This window comes from Zootoca vivipara, chromosome 4 (assembly GCF_963506605.1).
Source record: "Zootoca vivipara chromosome 4, rZooViv1.1, whole genome shotgun sequence".
In the NCBI taxonomy this organism is placed as follows: domain Eukaryota; kingdom Metazoa; phylum Chordata; class Lepidosauria; order Squamata; family Lacertidae; genus Zootoca; species Zootoca vivipara.
The window spans coordinates 100,327,782-100,349,431 of record NC_083279.1 but is presented as its reverse complement, the minus strand read 5'-3'; the positions used below and the strand labels follow the sequence as shown (position 1 = coordinate 100,349,431).

General features: G+C 48.5%; 2 protein-coding genes across 2 annotated transcripts; one reads left to right on the top strand and one right to left on the bottom strand.

Moving 5' to 3' along the window:
- Positions 1-6,688: 6,688 nt before the first annotated feature.
- LOC118084999 (olfactory receptor 52I2-like) lies at positions 6,689-7,636 on the top strand. The gene has a single exon (XM_035115244.1). The coding sequence runs from the start codon at positions 6,689-6,691 to the stop codon at positions 7,634-7,636; it is 948 nt and encodes a 315-aa protein (XP_034971135.1).
- Positions 7,637-13,660: 6,024 nt separating this feature from the next.
- LOC118085000 (olfactory receptor 52M1-like) lies at positions 13,661-14,623 on the bottom strand. The gene has a single exon (XM_035115247.2). The coding sequence runs from the start codon at positions 14,621-14,623 to the stop codon at positions 13,661-13,663; it is 963 nt and encodes a 320-aa protein (XP_034971138.1).
- Between the last annotated feature and the right edge of the window lie 7,027 nt (positions 14,624-21,650).

Below are 21,650 nucleotides of genomic sequence, written 5' to 3'. Positions count from 1 at the left end.
TGATATGATAACCATGTTCAAATATATAAAAGGATGTCATATAGAGGAGGGAGAAAGGTTGTTTTCTGCTGCTTCAGAGAAGCGGACACGGAGCAACGGATTCAAACTACAAGAAAGAAAATTCCACCTAAACATTAGGAAGAACTTCCTGCCAGTAAGAGCTGTTCGGCAGTGGAATTTGCTGCCAAGGAGTGTGGTGGAGTCTCCTTCTTTGGAGGTCTTTAAGCAGAGGCTTGACAGCCATCTGTCAGGAATGCTTTGATGGTGTTTCCTGCTTGGCAGGGGGTTGGACTGGATGGCCCTTGTGGTCTCTTCCAACTCTATGATTCTATGATTCTATGTGTTGGTGCTGACCTTGAAAGCCCTAAATGGTCTTGGCCCAGGATACCCGAAGGAGCGTCTCCACCCTCATCGTTCTGCCCAGACACTGAGGTCCAGTTCCGAGGGCCTTCTGGCGGTTCCCTCCCTGTAAGAAGGGAGGTTACAGGGAACCAGGCAGAGGGCCTTCTCAGTGGTGGCACCCGCCCTGTGGAACGCCCTCCCATCAGATGTCAAAGAGGAAAACAGGTACCAGATTTTTAGAAGACATCTGAAGGCAGCCCTGTTTAGAGAGGCTTTTAATGTTTAATAGATTATTTTATTTTATTTTTCTGTTGGAAGCCACCCAGAGTAGCTGGGGAAACCCAGCCAGATGGGCGGGGCATAAATAAATTATTATTATTATTATTATTATTATTATTATTATTATTATTACATCACAAAATGTCATGGAAGGGGGGATTCTTCAGCAAAACTGGGGCCTGTGGGATTCCATGATTTTCAAATTTGTCCATCAGGCTACTTTGTGAATTGCCTGTCTTGATCCGCCATTCCTATTCAGACACGTTTTATTTACAACTCCAGACATTTTGACTACCCCTGTCTCCTCTCCCCTCCCAGATCTATTCTTCCTGTTCTTCTCCAAATTCTGCTCTTTGATCAGCATTGGGGGGTCTTCTATCAATGAGCAACCCTTGCAAGCAGTTACAGACCCCTGACACACTCGCAGCCCCCTTTGGGGGTTTTTCTGAGTTTCCTGGTTACGTGACTTCGGAGACGGCTGCTGGCTGGGGTGAGATATGGGCCAAACACTGTTCTCCTGTCCACCTTTTAGTTCACTGTATCATTTGATGTGAGCTTTATCCATAAAGTGGGTGGTGCTGTAGGTTAAACCACTGAGCCTAGGGCTTGCCAATCAGAAGGTCAGCAGTTCGAATCCCTGTGACGGGGTGAGCTCCCATTGCTCGGTCCCAGCTCCTGCCAACCTAGCAGTTCGAAAGCACCTCAAAGTGCAAGTAGATAAATAGGAACCGCTACAGTGGGACGGTAAACGACATTTCTGTGTGCTGCTCTGGTTCGCCAGAAGTGGCTTAGTCATGCTGGCCACATGACCTGGAAGCTGTACGTCGGCTCCCTCGGCCAATAACGCGAGATGAGCACCGCAACCCCAGAGTCGGTCACAACTGGACCTAATGGTCAGGGGTCCCTTTAGCTTTACTTTATCCATAAAACAGACAAAACAAATCTCAGCCTTCTGCTGCTTCTTGAAACTTCTTCTCAGTTCTTCTCCGTTTCTCACACAGAGAGTGACAATAACCAACAGCTTCGCATTTGGTGCTGTTTGCACCGTTCCTCCCGGGACCCTGGAGGACTCTGAATGCTGGGAAGCAGAAGTGAGATGGGGGAAGCCCTCAAATCCATCTCACCACAATGCAGCCGGGCAGCCTAGCTGACCTGCACATGGCCGGTGCACCAATGAGGCCACCATGCTCCACAGGGGGGCAGGAGATGCCACTGGTCTCCTCCCACCCCACAGATCCTGAATCAGGGGTGTGGTGGGGGCACCAGCAACAAATCTTGGCTTGAGGCCCATATTTTGTTATTACTGTATGTTGTAATTCTGCTAGAATCATAGAATCATAGAGTTGGAAGAGACCACAAGGGCCATCCAGTCCAACCCCCTGCCAAGCAGGAAACACCAGCAAAGCATTCTTGACATATGCCTGTCAAGCCTCTGCTTAAAGACCTCCAAAGGAGACTCCACCACACTCCTTGGTAGCAAATTCCACTGCCGAACAGCTCTTACTGGCAGGAAGTTCTTCCTAATGTTTAGGTGGAATCTTCTTTCTTGTAGTTTGAATCCATTGCTCCGTGTCCACTTCTCTGGAGCAGCAGAGTTTGCTTTATGATAGAATGGTTTAGCTGTTTATGGATCCTGTTGATATGATTTTGTAATTTTTGTACAGTCATACCTCTTGTTATGAATGCAGCAGGATACGTACGTGCTGAACCCAGAAGTACCGGAACGGGTTACTTCCGGGTTTGGCGGTTCACGCATGCGCAGACGCGATGAATGACGTCATGTGCATGCACAGAAGCGCCGAGTTGCTCCACGCACATGCGCAGACGTGGCGCTTCATGTTGCATACTGCTCATGTTGGGTATGGGGCTCCGGAACAGATCCTGTACGCAACATGAGGTACCATTGTATATAGTTTCCCTCTGTTTCTTTTTATTTCTTTGTACCCCACTCTGGGATTGAAAACATTCAATAATGAGTGGGCTATAAACTTATATGCAGAATTCATCATGCGAAGGACTGGACTAGATGAATCCCAAGCCGGAATTAAGATTGCCGGAAGAATTGTCAACAACCTCAGAATATGCAGATGACACAACCTTGATGGCAGAAAGTGAGGAGGCATTAAAGAACCTTATAATGAGGGTGAAAGAGGAGAGCGCAGAATATGGTCTGAAGCTCAACATCAAAAAAACCAAGATCATGGCCACTGATCCTATCACCTCCTGGCAAATAGAAGGGGAAGAAATGGAGGCAGTGAGAGATTTTACTTATTTGGGCTCCTTGATCACTGCAGATGGTGACAGCAGACACGAAATTAAAAGACGCCTGCTTCTTGGGAGAAAAGCAATGACAAACCTAGACAGCATCTTAAAAAGCAGAGACATCACCTTGCCTACAAAGGTCCGTATAGTTAAAGCTATGGTTTTCCCAGTAGTGATGTATGGAAGTGAGAGCTGGACCATAAAGAAGGCTGATCGCTGAAGAATTGATGCTTTTGAATTATGGTGCTGGAGGAGAGTCCCATGGACTGCAAGAAGATCAAACCTATCCATTCTTAAGGAAATCAGCCCTGAGTGCTCACTGGAAGGACAGATGCTGAAGCTGAGGCTCCAATACTTTGGCCTCCTCATGAGAAGAGAAGACTCCCTGGAAAAGACCCTGATGTTGGGAAAGATTGAGGGGACAACAGAGGACGAGATGGTTGGACAGTGTTCTCGAAGCTACGAACATGAGTTTGACCAAACTGCGGGAGGCAGTGCAAGACAGGAGTGCCTGGCGTGCTATGGTCCATGGGGTCACGAAGAGTCGGACACGACTAAACGACTAAACAACAACAACATAAATACTGTTATTTAAAAAACCAGGACAGAAAGTGTTGTGGTCCCAAGGTGCTTCTTCCTCACACCACACGGAATCCTTTCTCATTGCTGCCCTCCCTGAAGAGGATGAGTTTGGGGATCAACCGGGTAATAAATACCCTTACAGCGCCTCAGCTGAACACAATGGCTTTGCATGCAGTTGATGCATTCCTGGAGCAGGACAAAAACCAGGTCACTGCTGCAATTGGTGTGCTAGTCCTAGAGGATGCTCATCTGACCTCATATAACTCAGCTGTTGCCACCTAGTATCAGAAGACGTAACTCAGGAATAGGGAAAGGGCTGTTGGGGATCAGAACTGCAGGGAGACAAGGCAGGTATCTGAGTATCTGTTTATCCTCTGTGCTCCTGACAAGACAAGGGTGTTTAGCCCTTGTGGTTTTCCTGGAGCTCATAAAAAGCGAGGAGGGAAATGCAATTATTCATGATGGGATCTTCTTGACATGGCACCCTATTTCCAGTTGCAAGTAGAGAACAAGGCCTCCTTTACAGTTTTGCCTTCACCTGATCTGGACCATTTTGTGACTGACTCAGGTAGGTCTGGCGTTAAAGAGCAGCTTAGAGATGAGCTATATGACCTTCCAGTGCCCATAGACAGGGAGACGCCCGATTCAAGCTCAGTGGATGAGGAAACTTTAAGCAAAGTACATTGTCTTGTTTGCCAGAGGGCCTTCTCAGTAGTGGCACCCTCCCTGTGAAATGCTCTCCCACCAGATGTCAAGGAGATAAAGATTTACACAACAGGCAGCCCTGTATCCAGAAGTTTTGAATGTTTGACATTTTATTATTATTTTTATAATTTGCTGGGAAGCTGCCCAAAGTGACTGGGGAAACCTAGCCAGATGGGCAGGGTATAAATGTTGTTGTTGTTGTTGTTGTTGTTGTATATTTCTGTTCCTTTATGTTGTAAACTGCCCTGTGATCCTCAGATGAAAGGTGGCTTAGAAATTTAAGTAATAAATAATAATAAAGTACCTCACCAGGGAGTAAGCTGAGCAGTCACCGAATTAGAAGAGAAGTCCTCTTGTGGATCAGAAGTTGGTTAAGTTTGCTGCCAAGGAGTCTGGTGGAGTCTCCTTCTTTGGAGGTCTAAGCGGAGGCTTGACAGGCATATGTCAAGAATGCTTTGCTGGTGTTTCCTGCTTGGCAGGGGGTTGGACTGGATGGCCCTTGTGGTCTCTTCCAACTCTATGATTCTATGATTCTAAGCAAAGAGTAGGATTGAATGGACAGAGAGGAGTAGAAAGTGGAGTCCCTCTTTGATTAGTACTGAGACCTGTGCTTCTTAACTTGTTCATAAATGGTCTAGAGTTGGGAGTGAGTAGTGAGCCCGTCAGCTTTGCTGATGATAATACATTACGCAGAGTTGGTAAAACAGAACGAGATTGCGATGAGCTCCAAAAGAACCTCTCCAAACTGAGTGAATGGGCAGTAAAATGGCAAATGCAGTTCAATGTAAAATAAGTGTAAAGGGATGCATGTTGCAGCAAATGGAAAAGAAAGAAATAAACCCTTAATTTCACTTTTGTGCTCATGTGGTCTGAACTGGAGGTGACAGGCCAGGAGAGAGACCTTGAGGTCGTAGAAGATATCTTGAAGAAGATGTAGACACAATGGATGATGGCTCTGGAAAAGGCAGGTTCCATGCTAGGGATCATTAGGAAAGGCATTCAAAATGAAACTGTTGGTGTCCTATTGCTGCTACACAAATAAAGGATACTGTAGAATTGAGAAAGGTTCGATAAAGGGTAGCCAAAACGATCAAGGGGGTAGAGTGACTCCCCTGTGAAGAACGGTTGCAGCAGTTGGGGACTTTTTAGTTGAGAGAAAAGGCAAGCAAGAGGCAACATGATAGAAGTTAATAAAATTATGTCTGGCATGGAGAAAGTGGATAAAGAGAAGCTTTTCTCCCTCACTCTTGGCACTAGTACTTTTGGACACCCAAGGGAGCTGAATGTTGGAAGATTCAGGATAGACAAGAGAAGGGACTTCTTCATGCAGCACAAACTTTGGAACTCACTCCCACCGGAGGCCACAAACTTGGATGGCTTTTAAAAGAGGATTGGATGAATTCATGGAGGATAAGACTACGACTACCAGCCATGGATGGAGGCAATAATGCCTCTGAATCCCAGTTGCTGGAAACTCCAGGAGGGAAGAGGGGCTGCTTGCTGCTTTCTCATTGGGGCAACTAGTTGGCCACTGTGAGAACAAGATGTTGGGCTAGTTGGGCCACTGGCCTGATCCAGTAGGCTCTTCTTATGTTGCAGGTGTGCTGGCTTTCAATTCCCACCATCCCCAGCCAGCATGGGCATCTGAAGGGCACCAGGTTGGGGGATACTGGCGTGTTTGTATGAAGGAGCTCGAGTTCCATTCACTGACTGACTTGTGTACCGGTGAGCAAAGCAGAAACTACTAGGGCTCTCCTAGAACTCAGCCCCAGGCAGCAACTGATCCTCAGGGACCCTTGGGGTTGTAGAGAGAGAAGGTGTCAGTAGGAAACAACAACAACAACACCACCAACAACAACAACAAATTTTTATTTATACCCCGCCCTCCCCAGTCAAAACCGGGCTCAGGGCGGCTAACACCAATAAAATTACAATAAAACATAAAAAGCAATTAATTAAAATGCAGATTAAAATACAATATTAAAATTTAAAATGCAGCCTCATTTTAAGTAGTCCATAAATCCAAGCCATGAGGGAGGAAAACACAGGGGTCAGACTATGTCCAGCCCAAAGGCCAGGTGGAACAGCTCTGTCTTGCAGGCCCTGCGGAAAGATGAATAATCCCGCAGGGCCCTGGTCTCCTGTGAAAGAGCGTTCCACCAAGTTGGGGCCAATACTGAAAAGGCCCTGGCCCTAGTAGAGGCCAATCTAGCCACCTTATGGCTCAGGATCTCCAGAATATTGTTGTTTGTGGACCTTAAGGTCCTCCGCGGGGCATACCAGGAGAGGCGGTCCCGTAGATACGAGGGTCCCAAGCCGCATAGGGCTTTAAAGGTCAAAACCAGCACCTTAAACCTGATCCTGTACTCCACCGGGAGCCAGTGCAGCTGGTAAAGCACTGGATGAATGTGATCCCGCGGCCGGGGTGTTGCTTCCCTTTTGTGAAACCAACCTCAAATGCAAATTCTCTTTCTTGGGATTTCATTTTTCGTTAAGCTAGAACACCACGCTCAGCTTCATGGATCCAGACAAGTTCAACTCCAGCCCCTCTGCCTTCTTCTTAGTTGGCATCCCTGGGCTAGAAAATGCCCATCCTTGGATTGGCGCCCTCTTCTGCTCAATGTACTTGGTGGCACTTGCAGGAAACTGCGTCCTCCTCCTGACAATCCTACTGGCTCACACCTTGCACCATCCCATGTTCTTCTTCCTGGCCATGTTGGGAATGATCGACCTGGTCATGGCCACATCTGTGGTCCCCAAGATGCTCAGCATCTTCTGGATGGGCTCTCAAGAGATTGGCTTTGATGCTTGCTTCACCCAGATGTTCCTCGTCCACTCCACCACAGCTGTGGAATCAGGAGTCTTGCTGGCCATGGCCTTTGACCGGTACATCGCCATCTGCCACCCGCTAAGATATGAGACTATCTTGACACCCCAAAGGGTCGTGCAGATAGGGCTGGCCATTCTGACAAGAGGGATCCTCTTCATGGTGCCTTTGACCTGGGAGTTGAGGAATTTGCCATACTGTGCTTCCAAAGTGTTATCCCATTCCTACTGCGAGCACATGGTGGTCATGAAATTGGCCTGCGCAGATTATTCTGCAAGCAGCACCTACAACTTGGTGGGGACCACCCTCATTGTGGGGACCGACACAGCCTTCATCGCCTTGTCTTACGGACTGATTCTCGGGGTCGTGGGGAAACTTGCCGAGAAAACAGAGCGGCTCAAGTCCTTCAGCACCTGTAGCTCCCACATCTGTGTGATGCTGCTCTACTACCTCCCAGGCTTGGCCTCCATTTACATCCAGTGCTTTCCCCAGACGGTGCCACCACATGTGCAGGTCCTGCTGGCGGATCTGTATCTCAGCCTCCCTCCCATGTTGAACCCCATCATTTACAGCATCCGGACAAAGCAGGTGCGTGAGGCTCTGTGCAAAGTATTTTCCTTCTTCAAGGGTCCTCAATGAGCAAGCTTGGGATGGAGCAAGAGGAGCTTTTTCCATAGGAGGAAAAATTATTTTTCATTGACAGGCTCCCTCTGCTCACCAACCCTTCTGCCATTCCGCCCACATTAACTCTCGAGAGCATCCCCTTCCCATGCCATGTGACTACGGAGATTGCTTTTCGCCCTCATTTCTGAAGCCGTTTCTCTCTCCTGTTCTGCAATTCTGCTTTGCACCCAATTTCACCACCCCCCACATGCCCAAGGGTCCTCCCCGCTCCTTTCGTGCAACCCACTCTGCGTGCAAACTGCCCCCATGGTCACCTCCTGCATCTTCCTCCCTTTGCATTTATTGCAGCTGCTAAGCACCCTTTTCAGCTTCCACCAGGGCCGGCCTAAGACATGTTGGTACCGGAGGCAAACCACAAGATCATGTCACCACCCCTGCCAGGGAAGACGCTTGAGTGAACATCTACAGTCTTCTCTTTCTTTGGCGATCCCTCGTAGCCAAGTAAGATTGTCTTCTGTTATGTCCTGAGCTGAATCATAGAACAATAGGATCCAGAATCAGCAGTCTGATTTGTCTGCAGGAGCCACCCAATCCAACTCCAGGTGGAAGTGAATCCGCAACCTGATTGGCCTGCAGGAGCAGCCAATCAGGCGGATGGCAGAAGTGAATCTGCAACCTGATTGGCCTGCAGGAGCAGCCAATCAGGCTGCTGGCAGAAGTCAATCCACAAACTGATTGGCCCACAGGTGTAGCCCTGAAGTAGCCAATCACGCAAGGCCCATTGTGTAAATAATGTATATAAGCAGATGGTTTTGGGGAAAGGGCTATTCTTTTCTTCTTCTTCTCCTTGATGACTACGAGCTGAATAAAGAGCATGAAATTCACTCTCGACTCCGAGTATATTTCATCTTCCATAAACACGGTTTTAGCAGTGAGGCCATAAGTGACTGTGGAGGCCAATTCTGGATCCACACGTCCTTCCACAGTGGGGACATTGGTTTCTGGGCGGGAGTTGATCACGGTGGGGGTTTGCCAAGTGTGCCTTCCTCTATTACGTTTCTCTCTTTCGTCCTGAGTTTGAGCGTCTCCAAAGCCCATGACACCTTTGGTAAAGTCTGTTCTCCAACTGGAGCACTTGCAGGCCACTGTTTCTCAATTGTCTGTGTTTATACTACATTCTTTTAGAGAGAGAGAGAGAGAGTCTTTGAACCTCTTTTGTTGACCACCAGCATTATGCTTTCCATTTTTATGTTCAGAATAGAGTAGTTGCTTTGGAAGAAGAAGAAACAAAACATCTACAGGACATCAGGAAGAAAGGAGGCGGGGAATAAAGATCTACACTGGGAACAAGGGTGGGAGGAGACCAGCAGAACCTCCTATTTGCCAAGATATCACTGTAGACTCAGCATGGGATGCTGCCAAGGAGGCGACAGATCTGGCTTCCATGGAGTGCGGTGCAGCTGTCACTGTCTGTGGCGGCAACAGCAGGCAGTGCTTTCCTTGGAGGGCATACCTGCTGTCCCCATGGATCCTGCCACCTGAGGCAGTCACCTCACCTTGCCTCATGGGTGGGAGGGCCCTGCCTTCCACCCAGCTATGATGGCAACATCCCTGCCTGTCGTTCAGACCTTGCATGCCCCTGCTTTCACAACTGGGGATGCCTCCTAACCCCTCCTATTTTGCAACCCCCTCTGCGCCCCCATTTTCACCTTCACCCCTTTCCCTCTCTGCTCTCCTCCTTGCTTTCTTTATCTCTCCCTTGCACAGGGAATATTGCAGATATTAAGACTGCGCAGCTTGAAACGACTGTTAGCACAAAGACTGACTGCTTTTGGAATAAACATTGTCTAGACCCATTAGATTGTTCAAAGCTTTACTTGCAGAACTTTCTTCAGAACAAACACATCAAAATGCATCCAAATCATTCCATACAATATCTTGTGCTGTCCAGCACAGGCTCAGCATCTTAGAAATAAAAGACAATTCCGAACAGACCAAGAATCCAAGGTCTCTCTCTCTCCTTAGAACTGCCATTGGCCTGAAGTTGTTTTCTCTTTCTCTTATTATCAAACCCATCAAGGAGCTCAAAGAGCTCTTCTTGCTTTTCTTTTGCTTCAGTTACGTCTTCCAGTTAAACCCTTTCAGCAATACACACAGGCATTCAAGCTACAAGAAAGAAGATTCCACCTAAACATTAGGAAGAACTTCCTGACAGTAAGAGCTGTTCGGCAGTGGAATTTGCTGACATGGAGTGTGGTGGAGTCTCCTTCTTTGGAGGTCTTTAAGCGGAGGCTTGACAGCCATCTGTCAAGAATGCTTTGATGGTGTTTCCTGCTTGGCAGGGGGTTGGACTGGATGGCCCTTGTGGTCTCTTCCAACTTTATGATTCTATGATTCTTCATTTCAGGGTCTATTAAGCCAGTGTTTCCCAACCTTGTGCCTCCAGATGTTTTTGGACTACAATTCCCATCATTCCTGACCACTGGTCTTGCTAGCTAGGGATGATGGGAGTTGTAGTCCAAAAACATCTGGAGGCACAAGGTTGGGAAACACTGTATTAAGCAATTCTACTCACCAGGGATTACTCCCTGCTTCCATGCCTTCTCCTCCCTCCAATTGTCCTACCTTGTTTACACACACAAACTCCATCATCGTCACCTTCACCCCCTGTAAACAGACAATGAAAATCTCCTTTACAGTACATTTATTATTCAGGAACTACAGAGATAAAGACATGAACGCTTCTCTTGTCCTCTTATAATGGCAATGACGCCCATCTGAGAGGTGCCAGAACTGAGTTCTGGCAAGTTCTGGCTGAGAAATAGCCCCAGTGAGATGAGTTTGAATTGAAGAGGATGTAACCTTACATCCTCTCCGATGGGCGCTGTTGTTGTTGTTTAGTTGTTTAGTCGTGTCCAACTCTTCGTGACCATAGCACGCCAGGCACTCCTGTCTTCCACTGCCTCCCGCAGTTTGGTCAAACTCATGTTCGTAGCTTCGAGAACACTGTCCAACCATCTCGTCCTCTATCGTCCCCTTCTCCCAGTGCCCTCAATCTTTCCCAACATCAAGGTCTTTTCCATGGATTCTTCTCTTCTCATGAGGTGGCCAAAGTATTGGAGCCTCAGCTTCACGATCTGTCCTTCCAGTGAGCACTCAGGGCTGATTTCCTTAAGAATGGATAGGTTTGATCTTCTTGCAGACCATGGGACTCTCAAGAGTCTCCTCCAGCACCGATGGGCGCTACTGCCATTATAAGAGAACAGGAGAAGTGTTCATGTTGAATTCCGGCACCTCTTTCTCTAGAAAAATAGCACTATATCTCACAAAACAATAGCAAGGAACTGCAGGTATAGGTATACAAATTTAATAAATAATAATAAAAACAATAAATAATAAAACAACAGCTCAAAAGACTTGGGTGTGATATTATTCATGTAAGGGGGACTCCCTACAGGGAGCCAGCCCCCATCATCCTGACGTCCACCTCGTCAAGTACAGTGGTTCTGAAGCAGCCAGAGGGGGAGGAAGAGACTTGGAGGAGGAGAGAAATCAGAGTGAGGGACAATGGGAAAGCTTGGAGGCGGAGGGATGCAGGCAGTCGCTTAGGGATACTGCAGAGCCGGGGAACCGACTGCTGAGGGAGGAAGCTGAAAGGGCATCGCTCCTTCCAGCGCCAGAATTCTGCATATAAATTAAATAAGCAGGGAGACAATATACAACCTTGTCGTACTCCTTTCCCCAATTTTGAACCAATCAGTTGTTCCATATCCAGTTCTAACTGTAGCTTCTTGTCCCACATAGAGATTTCTCAGGAGACAGATGAGGTGATCAGGCACTCCCATTTCTTTAAGAACTTGCCATAGTTTGCTGTGGTCGACACAGTCAAAGGCTTTTGCATAGTCAATGAAGCAGAAGTAGACGTTTTTCTGGAACTTCATGGATCAATGCCTTGTCGTGGCGAAGGGGCTTGAATAACTCAGAGAAGCTATGAGCTATGCCATGCAGGGCCACCCAAGATGGACAGGTCATAGTGGAGAGTTTTGACTAAATGTGATCCACCTGGAGAAGGAACTGGCAAGCCACTCCAGTATCCCTGCCAAGAAAACTCCATGGACAAAGACAACAGACATGAGGACGTAGGACAACCCAATAAACATAGAATCAATTATGAGTACCAGGAAGCCAATTGTCACACCATAGATGTTGCTGATGGAGATGTCCTGGAGGTGGCAGCGTGGCAACTGCCTCCTGCTCCTCAGGCTGCTGGCGGGCTGTAGTCAGGCAGCCCCAACAGTGCCCTCCACCCCAGACCCGGCCGGGGACTCCGCTAGCAAAGCAGCCCATCGCGAGAGAGGCAGCCCGGCCCCGACACCGTCTCTTCCCCATCACCTGACCCCGCTGCTGGTCTGGTTCCGAGAAAAGCTGGTCCAGCTCCGGAGCCCCCCCTCGCCCCCTGGCAGAAGCTTCTCGCTCCGCTGCCTGACACCCCCCTCCCGTTTTGCCTGTGCAGGTGTCTCCTGCTTGAGCTGCTCCACCTGGACGCTGGACGCCGACGCCTTCTGTGGGCAGCGGCTCCTGGGGCTCCGAGGTGGTCCGTAAGTTGGTCCGCAAGTTCTAAATTTGGGGAAAGGGAAGGGGGTGCTGGATGGACCTTTGCACCATGGCTCTGGATGTGCTTAAGACGGCCCTGGAGTGGATCATTAGGCTAGAGGTTTGAAGAAGATATTTTCCCCAGGAGGCCACATGAGCTTCATGCAACGGTGATGGATCCAGAAGTACCCCAAAGCCATGTGCTTGCTTCTTCAGAGGGATCCTATCCCCATCAAAAGCCGACCACCTCCAACCCATCCTACCTAGAGAACCACTGGGCAATAGCAGTATCTCAGTCTTTGGACTGAGCTTCAGTTTATTGAGTTTCATCTTTATTAAGTGACCAATCCCTTTGACAAGGAGGATGCTACGAGAAAACCTGCTGCACACACAGACTCCTCACTGCTGTAAACTATAGTGAGGTCAAAGGCAGCTGGGACAGAGTGAAGAGGAAGGAGAGATGGGTAAAGAAGGATTTTACGTTCCAAATTTACCATGCCAAACTGGAGGCCGAGGGGAGTCACATGTGAATGAGGTAACACGCAACATATGTGCATTTAAGCATGGCAGCGAAGGCAGGAGACATTTATTGCAGATATTAATATTGCACAGTTTGAAGTGACTAGATGCATAACAACTGACTCCTTTGGAATGAAGCATTGCCCAGACTCATTAGAGTGTTCAAACCTTTGCTTGCAAAACTTTCTTCAAAACAGAACAAAAAACATCAAAGATACATCCAAATATTTCCGTACAATATATTGTGCAGGTCCAGGACAAGTTCATCTTCTTAGAAATACACCTGATCTAAGGTTAAACACAAGGGATGCAGGTGGCACTGTGGTCTAAACCACGGAGCCTAGGGCTTGCCGATCGGAAGGTCGGCGGTTCGAATCCCCGCGATGGGGTGAGCTCCCATTGTTCGGTCCCAGCTCCTGCCCACCTAGCAGTTCAAAAGCACGTCAAGTGCAAGTAGATCAATAGGTTCCACTCCAGCGGGAAGGGAAATGGCGTTTCCATGCACTGTTCTGGTTCGCCAGAAGCGGCTTAGTCATGCCGGTCTACAGAGCTAGATGAACCACAGCATCATCCACGACTGGACCTAACAGTCAGCGGTACCTTTGCCTTTAAGGTTAAACACTCATGAGTTATCAATCCACCAAGGAGCTCAGAGACCACTTCTTGCTGTTCTTTAGCTTCAGTGGAATCTCCCGCTTAAATCCTTTCAGCAAAGCACATAAGCATTCTTCATTTCAGTGTCAATTAAGCAATTATACTTAACACCATTAACGTGGGTCAGCCTTTTATATCCTATGACTAATTTAGTCCTTAGTATATGCTAGGGGGGGGTTGGTAAAAGACTCCCCCTCTAGAGCTAGTTCAGACTCCCCCTCTAGAGCTAGCTTTCTCCTTGCATTTGATTTGAGCCACAAATCACCCTGAGGCTCACATCAGGCCTTTAGCTCGTCTCCGGGACCAAGACATCATCTTAGCCAATTTTCTTTGGATCTCTTTTGTCCGGGCGGCGTACACGATAGGGTTCAAGACGGGAGGGAAGATGAGATAGAAGTTGGCCAGGAGGATGTGAGTTGGGGGAGCCACATTGTGCCCAAACCGGTGAGTCAAAGATGAAACTGCTATGGGGATGTAAAAGGCCAAGATGGCGGTGATATGCGAGGTGCAAGTGCTGAAGGTCTTAAGGCGGGCCTCCGTGGTGGATAAGCTCATCACTGCCCGGAAGATGAGGACATAGGACACCCCAATGCACAGGGAGTCAACAATGAGTACCAGGAAGCCAATGGCCATGCCGTAGATGTTGCTGATGGAGGTGTCCTCGCAGGAGAGCATCACCACAGCCATGTGCTCACAGTAGGAGTGTGCAATGATGTTGGTGTGGTAGTAGGTGTATCGATGAGCGAGAAGAGGCAGTGGAGCAATGTAGAGGAAGCCCCGCAGAGCAGCGGCCAGCCCGATCTTGGCCACCACCGAGTCGGTCAGGATGGTCCTATGCCTCAAGGGGGTGCATATGGCCACGTAGCGGTCAAAGGCCATCGCCAGGAAGATCCCAGATTCAATGGTGGCAAAAGAGTGGATGACAAACATCTGGAGGAGGCAGGAGTGGAAGGCAATGTCTTTGTTGTCCAACCAGAAGATGCTGAGCAGCTTGGGCATGGTGGAAGAGGAGAGGACCAAGTCGATGACGGCCAACATGGAGAGGAAGAGGTACATGGGCTCGTGGAGGTTGGGCTCGGCCCGGATGATGAAGAGGATGGTGCAGTTGCCCACCACGGCCATGACGTACATGGAGCAGAAAGGGATGGAGATCCAGACATGGGCGGCTTCCAGCTGAGGGATGCCCGTGAGGGAGAAGGTGGACGGGCTGATGCAGGCATTGTAGAAGGCTGGCATCTTACGCCACGGGAGGGACCATCATTCCACGTGACTGGAAACAAATCAGGGGAGAAGTCCTGTTATTGTACTTAATGCATTTTCTCCTTGAAGACCCTGAAATCTCAGGTGCTGTCCCTCAAGAGCAGCTCAGATCAGGCCGCCCCCAATTTGTGGAACAGTCTGTCCTGCTGAGACTTGGGAGGTACCCACTATTTGTAGTATTTTAGAAGCAACTGAAGGCATAAAATCTAAGAATTGTAGAGTTGGTAGAGACCCCAAGGGTCATCTAGTCCAACCCCCTGCATCCATGACAGATGGCCATCCAACCTCTGCTTTTAAACCTCCGAGGAAGGAGAATCCATCACCTTACAAGATGTTTCCCGGGTGTTTACAAGCTTTTCAATGGAATCATAGAACTGTAACATTAGAAGTGACCCCAAGAATCATCTTGCCCCACCCCCTGCAATGGAGGGATGGGGGATTCAAAAGGGAAATTCAGGAGCACCCATAGCTGAAGATAAAATCTGCTTACCTTCATAAACTGTTTTCACAAATGCAAGTTTGTACATAACCCAAATATACCTTGAACTTGACATGGAAGAAGGCCCTCTCTATGATGGCATATCCCATTTAGGAAATGCCCTCCCCTTCGGAGGTGCAGCCAACACTTTCTCTTTCAGATGCCAGCTGAGTTGCTTTTATACCCTGGCAGTTACAGGGTGTCCATGCGCAGAGTGAGTGGTAAAATGTGTGTTCCATAGGCTGTTGTTCCAACAATTTTTTTTATCTGCTCGTTTTATTGAATACCTGCATCTCAAGTGCTGGTCCAGAGGGTCTTCTGAACCCAGGTTGTGTGGAAAGAGGGGAGCCACTTTGCCCTGTGGCGGCTGAGATTTTGGGAGCAGAAAGCCATGGGAAGTCTGAGAGAAGAAGAAGAAGAAGAAGAAGAAGAAGAAGAAGAAGAAGAAGAAGAAGAAGAAGAAGAAGAAGAAGAAGAAGAAGAAGAAGAAGAAGAAGAAGAAGAAGAAGAAGAAGAGCATCAATGGATGACCACCTGCCATTCTGCCATGGGTGCTTTAGCTGTGACTCCTACATTGCAGAGCCTTGGACTAGATGGCCCTTGGAGTGCCTTCCAACTCTATAATTCTATTATTCTATGACTGAGTGGGTGGCAAGTTCCCCACCAGAGTGAAATCTTCTTCAAGAAATCGCCTGGTCCTGGAAATCTTGAAGAGTTACTTTCAGACAGACATTGGCCTGCAGCAGGTACAACCCAATACATTTTGGACCTCCCACCCAGTTCAAAGTACTCAATACCAGTCAGGTAATTTGGGCAGAAGCAGAATACCCAACCAGAACCTCTCCTCCTCTCTGGCAGCAAAAAATATACAGTAATATACAGTATATACAGCAAAAAATATACAGTAATAATAAATCAAATAGCTAACCCTTTCTTGCCTTACTGACGCCGAAAATCCTACTTCCTGAGGAAGCTGTCTCACAACAGGTCTGATCCTGAGGTTCAAGTTACCAAATTATGGAGCCAGCATTGGTCCTTCCTAAGCAAATGCTGGCTTTGGCCATTTGGCGAGGTATTTGTGCTGCATATTTCAGAGACCTTGAGGGACCTTCCAAGCCAACTGGGGCCTGGGACAATTTAGTGGCTCTTTGGCTGCCAAACCTCAAAGCACCAAGCAAGGACTACAGATATTGAAAATGGAAAGCCTTTGTAAAAACTGTCTTCTTTATTTTGGCTATGTACCTTTAAAGCACAATTTCTCCCTCAAACAATTCAGGGCATTGTGGTGTGTAGAATCATAGAATTGTAGAGTTGTAAGGGACCCCCCGGGACGCAGGTGGCACTGTGGGTTAAACCACAGAGCCTAGGGCTTGCCGATCAGAAGGTCGGTAGTTCGAATCCCCGCGAGGGGGTGAGCTCCTGTTGTTCGGCCCCTGCTCCTGCCAACCTAGCAGTTCAAAAGCATGAAGTGCAAGTAGATAGATCATAGAATCATAGAGTTGGAAGAGACCACAAGGGCCATCCAGTCCAGCCCCCTGCCAAGCAGGAAACACCATCAAAGCATTCCTGACAGATGGCTGTCAAGCCTCTGCTTAAAGACCTCCAAAGAAGGAGACTCCACCACACTCCTTGGCAGCAAATTCCACTGCCAAACAGATAGGTAGCGCTCCGGCAGGAAGGTAAATGGCATTTTCGTGCGCTGCTTTGGTTTGCCATAAGTGGCTTAGTCATGCTGGCCACATGACCTGGAAGCTGTACGCCGGCTCCCTCGGCCAGTAAAGCAAGATGAGTGCCACAACCCCAGAGTCGTCTGCGACTGGACCTAATGTTCAGGGGACCTCCAGGGTCCTCTAGTCCAACCTCCTGCAGTGCAGGAATTTCATCTAAAGCATCCATGACCATCCAACATTGAAGTCATTCAAAGGGGGTGGGTTGGGGTCTTCTTTGTGGAGAACAACTCTTGTGGAGAGCAATTCTTTCCAAATAATATGATTTTCATTTAATTTCATTTAAGTCCATACCCATTATCTTGAGCATGACTTTTTTGGGCCTGTGAATATTTCTTCCTCCACATAGGCACACAAGGCAGAGGTCGGCTGCTAAAGACAGGGGCCTTTTCAGTGCTGGCACCCCCAGAGAGGTCTGCTCAGTGCCTACAAGGCGACGTTGTCAGTCGTGAATATTTCTTTTACTGCATTTGGTACCGGTATTTGTTGTACTGGCCATCATGCTGCTTTTAAGTCTGTAATAGATTTTAGTTTCCTGTTGTGTTTTGTGTTTTCACTTGTGAAACACCCAGAGGAGGCATATAAATATTGGAAGTAAACAAACAAACAAACAAACAAACAAACAAAAACAGCACTTGCTCCTGGCCTCTGCCTTCCTCTTGCTTGCCCAGGGGTGTGCACAGTGCCAACGCTGAGATTGAAGAGCCGGGGGCTGGCCCTGGAATATGGCATGGCATCCCAGCAAGGGAGAGGATTTCTGCATCACAGAAGGTGCCAATCCCAACACTCCCCCTAAAACTCCCTCGCTCTCTCCAAATCCTCTCCTTTCCAACTCCCCCTCCTGGAACCTCGGCCAAGCAGAGGCTCATGGGCGTACCCAGCGACGGGCGGGGGGGCAGCTGCCCCGCCCCAGAGGCAAAAAATAATAATTACCGTATTTTACCATATTAATACCGTATTACGGACCATAACCCACACTTTTTCCCTCCGAAAACAGAAGGGGAAAAGTTGCTGCAGGTTATGGAAATTGGGCTGTTTCCACCCCCTCCGCGGCTGCAGCCAGCGACAGGAACGTGGGAGGGGGGAGGAGCAACCTGAGCTGGGGGGGGCAGACGGGAGCTCCATCCTTCCTTCCCCCCTCTTCCTTCCTTCCTTTTTTTCTCTCTCTCCCTCCCTTCTCTCTCTCTCTCACCCCTTCTTTCCTTCCTTCCTTCCTTCCTTCCTTCCTTCCTTCCTTCCTTCCTTCCTTCCTTCCTTCCTTCCTTCCTTCTCTCTCTCTCACCCACATAGCTGCCAAGTCCCGGCGGCCATTTTTCTGGTGCCGCTTTGCCATTCTATGGGCACCAGAAAATGGCGGCGCCAGCGCCGGAAGTCGCTTCTGTGCATGACCGGAAACACGTAAAAGCGACTTCCGGCGCCGCCATTTTCTGATGCCCATAGAAGGGCGAAGCGCCACCGGAAGTCGCGTCACGCAACTTCCGGTCATGCGCGGAAGCGACTTCCGGCGCCGGCGCCGCCATTTTCTGGTGCCCATAGAATGGCAAAGCGGCACCAGAAAAATGGCCGCCGGGAAGAAGCGAATTTAAGGGAGAATGCCGGGATTCATCACCAAACGGGAGACCGCTGGGAAACAGTAAGAAAAAAGGGGTTTTCCCGGCAGATACGGGATACTTGGCAGCTATGCTCACCCACCCCTTCCTGCTTGCCTGCCTTCTCTCTCTTCCCTCCCTCCCTCCTTCCCTCCCTCTCTCTTCCCCTCCCTTGCCCCCCCCATAGTTTTGATCCTGGGTACGCCCTTGCAGAGGCTGCTGTACTTTAACCCTTTTCTGGCACGGGGAAAAGAAAAAGAAAATACTTGGGGACCCAACAAGCCCCAGCAAAACCAAACTTTTTCCGTCACACACAGTCTGCTTGGAATGATCTCTTCTTTCTTCTAAGATGCTGACCCTGTGCCGGACAGGCACAAGATATTGTATGGAATTCTTTGGGTGCATCTTTGACTTTTTTGTTCTGCTTTGAAGAAAGTTCTGCAAGTAAAGCTTTGTATAATATCGAATGCGTCTGAACAACGTTTCATTCCAAAAAGAGTTAGTTTTTGCACATCCTATTGCTTCAAGCTACACAATATTAATATCTGCAAAAGGCTCCTCTTCTGTGCTTGCATTCATATGGCTCTGAGAGGCCCCCCCTGGGTCTCCGCCTGAGATGGAGGCCACTTCATGTGTTCCAAAATCCCTCCGTGGAACTGAATTTGCATGTGACCATGCAGACCACCTTCAACATGAAAGGGGACAGAGGAGATATGGGTTCATTCGGTGGGGGAGCTCTCTATTCAAGTTAAGCACCAGGCCTGCCCAGGAACCCACATGAGCTTAGAACAGCTTGCTGGATCAGGCCAAAGGCCCATCTAGTCCAGCTTCCTGTTCTCACAGAGGCCAACCGGATGCCTCTTGCGCGAAACCCACAAGCAGGACCTGAGCACAAGAGCAACTCTCCCTTTCTGCCTTTTCCAGAAACTGGGATTCAGAAGCGTTTACTGCCTCCAATTGTAGAGGCATCGTCACTCTTCTCAGCCTCAGTTCCTCAGCTGTAAAATAGGAGCAATGGCTCACGTTCCCTTACCTCAAGCCTCCTGTCTCGATTTATTACTCTCCCCTTTGGGGTCTCTCCCCCACCCCACCCCCGGTATGAGCACCAGCCTTCGTCAACGTGTAGTCCTCCAGATGTTTGGGACTACAACTTCCATCATCCCCTGTCTGAACCACTGTCTGATGTGGGGGGGGGGGGGGGTGAGAGATGGAAGGTGGATCTAGAAAGCAACAAATTAGCAAAGGTGGATTTAGCCTGTAGAATGCTTGAGGCCTGTGCTCCTCTTTCAAGCCCCGAATAGGACATCTAGGTCATTGTGCCAGTAACAACAACAAGAATCACTATGACCAGTATGTTTCCGAGCACAATTCAAAGTGTTGGTGCTGACTTTAAAGCCCTAAACAGCCTCGGTCCAGTATACCTGAAGGAGCGTCTCCACCCCCATCGTTCTGCCCAGACACTGAGGTCAAGCTCCGAGGGCCTTCTGGCGGTTCCCTCCCTGTGAGAAGGGAGGTTACGGGGAAGCAGGCAGAGGGCCTTCTCGGTGGTGGCGCCCGCCCTGTGGAACACCCTCCCACCAGAGGTCAGAGAGATAAACAACTACCTGACATTTAGAAAATACCTAAAGGCAGCCCTGTTTAGGGAAGTTTTTAATCTTTAAGAAATTAGTGTATTTTAATATTTCTGTTGGAAGCTGCCCAGAGTGGCTGGGGAAACCCAGCCAGATGGGCAGGGTATAAATAATATATTATTATTATTATTATTATTATTATTATTATTATTATTATTATATTGAATTGTATTAATTGCTGTGATGAAGTTGTTGCTGCTGTTTACTCTACTTATGTACGCTGCTGCATTTTGATATTACAGTGATTGCAATGCCTGTTTGTTTTGTAATGCTATTGTGATGATCACGAGCCATTTTGACTTTGACATCTGTTGCTGGAAAAGCATATCAAACCAAATTAAAGGTGCAAAGTTTTGCAGGCAGGGCAGTCGGCAATTTGGGCTTGCAGAAAGGACCCATCGCAATTTCCGTCCAGCCTGTGTCTTTATGAAAATCCCTGTTCTTGATTTTCAAGTTCTTCTCAGCGGAAAAAGGGGGGAAGCAGGTAAAGGAGTTTATCCTGCTTCTCTCGTCTGCGGAAAGGGCTCCATCGTGTGGGAGAAGATCGGGCTGCAAGCTACCCCACCTCCACCTGAGGCTGGAAAGGGCACTAGGGATCAACTCTGCTCCTTGCACAGCCTTGCCCACAAGAGGAAAGGGGTCCTGAGAAATCCCACCTGCAATTAGCAAAGGCCTTTAGGGGCTGCCGCACTCACTTTTCTGAACCACTTTGGGAAACTTTCTGTGTCCTGCACGGAAAGGAACAGCCTGCGTGTTTTTTTTTTATTTTTTACCAAGAGAGCTCACTTCTTGTTCATGTCTTTTCTTAGCATTCTTATTCTGGTGTGTGTAGTATATTTTTAGATTTCTGCAGAAAAGTCATAGCTCAGTGCTCTTGTTTTCCACATAGCAGCCATCTGGGGACCTGCTGCCTGCCAGCCAGCCAGCCTTGGGCACAGGGGGGTCAGATGTTGGCAGCAGGCAAATCTCCCCGCACCCACCTGCTCCTGAGGCCGACATGTTTGTCCACTCGCCGTTAAGTGGGGCCCAGAGGAGACAGGATCCTTCCTTTGTTTACCAGCGATGCTTAATAGCTCCAGCCTCATTAGTGCCGGCCGGACTCGGCCACTGGAGAGCGGAGAACAGAGGCCACGTAATTAAGCCCTGGGCACCACGACTCATTTGCAAACTTGTCGGCTTGAGGAACTTTTAATGTGACCTTTGGGCACCAAAAGGAACTTTTGCAGAGCTGACTGTTGCAAAGGACAGCAGAATATGCAGCAAGGATCTCGTTCTAAAAACCCAGCACCTCCCTCCCTCTCCACCCCGAGAACCTCTGTCATTTTCTTAAATTAAAAACCTTATTGTAAATTTCAAAAGCAATTACCAATTATTCCGGTCTTGTCGGGAATATCAGTTATTATTTTTCATTTATTGAATTTATATGCCGCCCTATACCTGGAGGCCTCGGGGCGATTCGCATAAAAAGATCCCAGTATATAAAATTAAAATAAAAGCAATAACCCAATAAATAATACCCCTCCCCCACCCAAAAAAGAGCCACGTTTTAAAAGGGCATGGGAGGTTGATCGGGTCAAG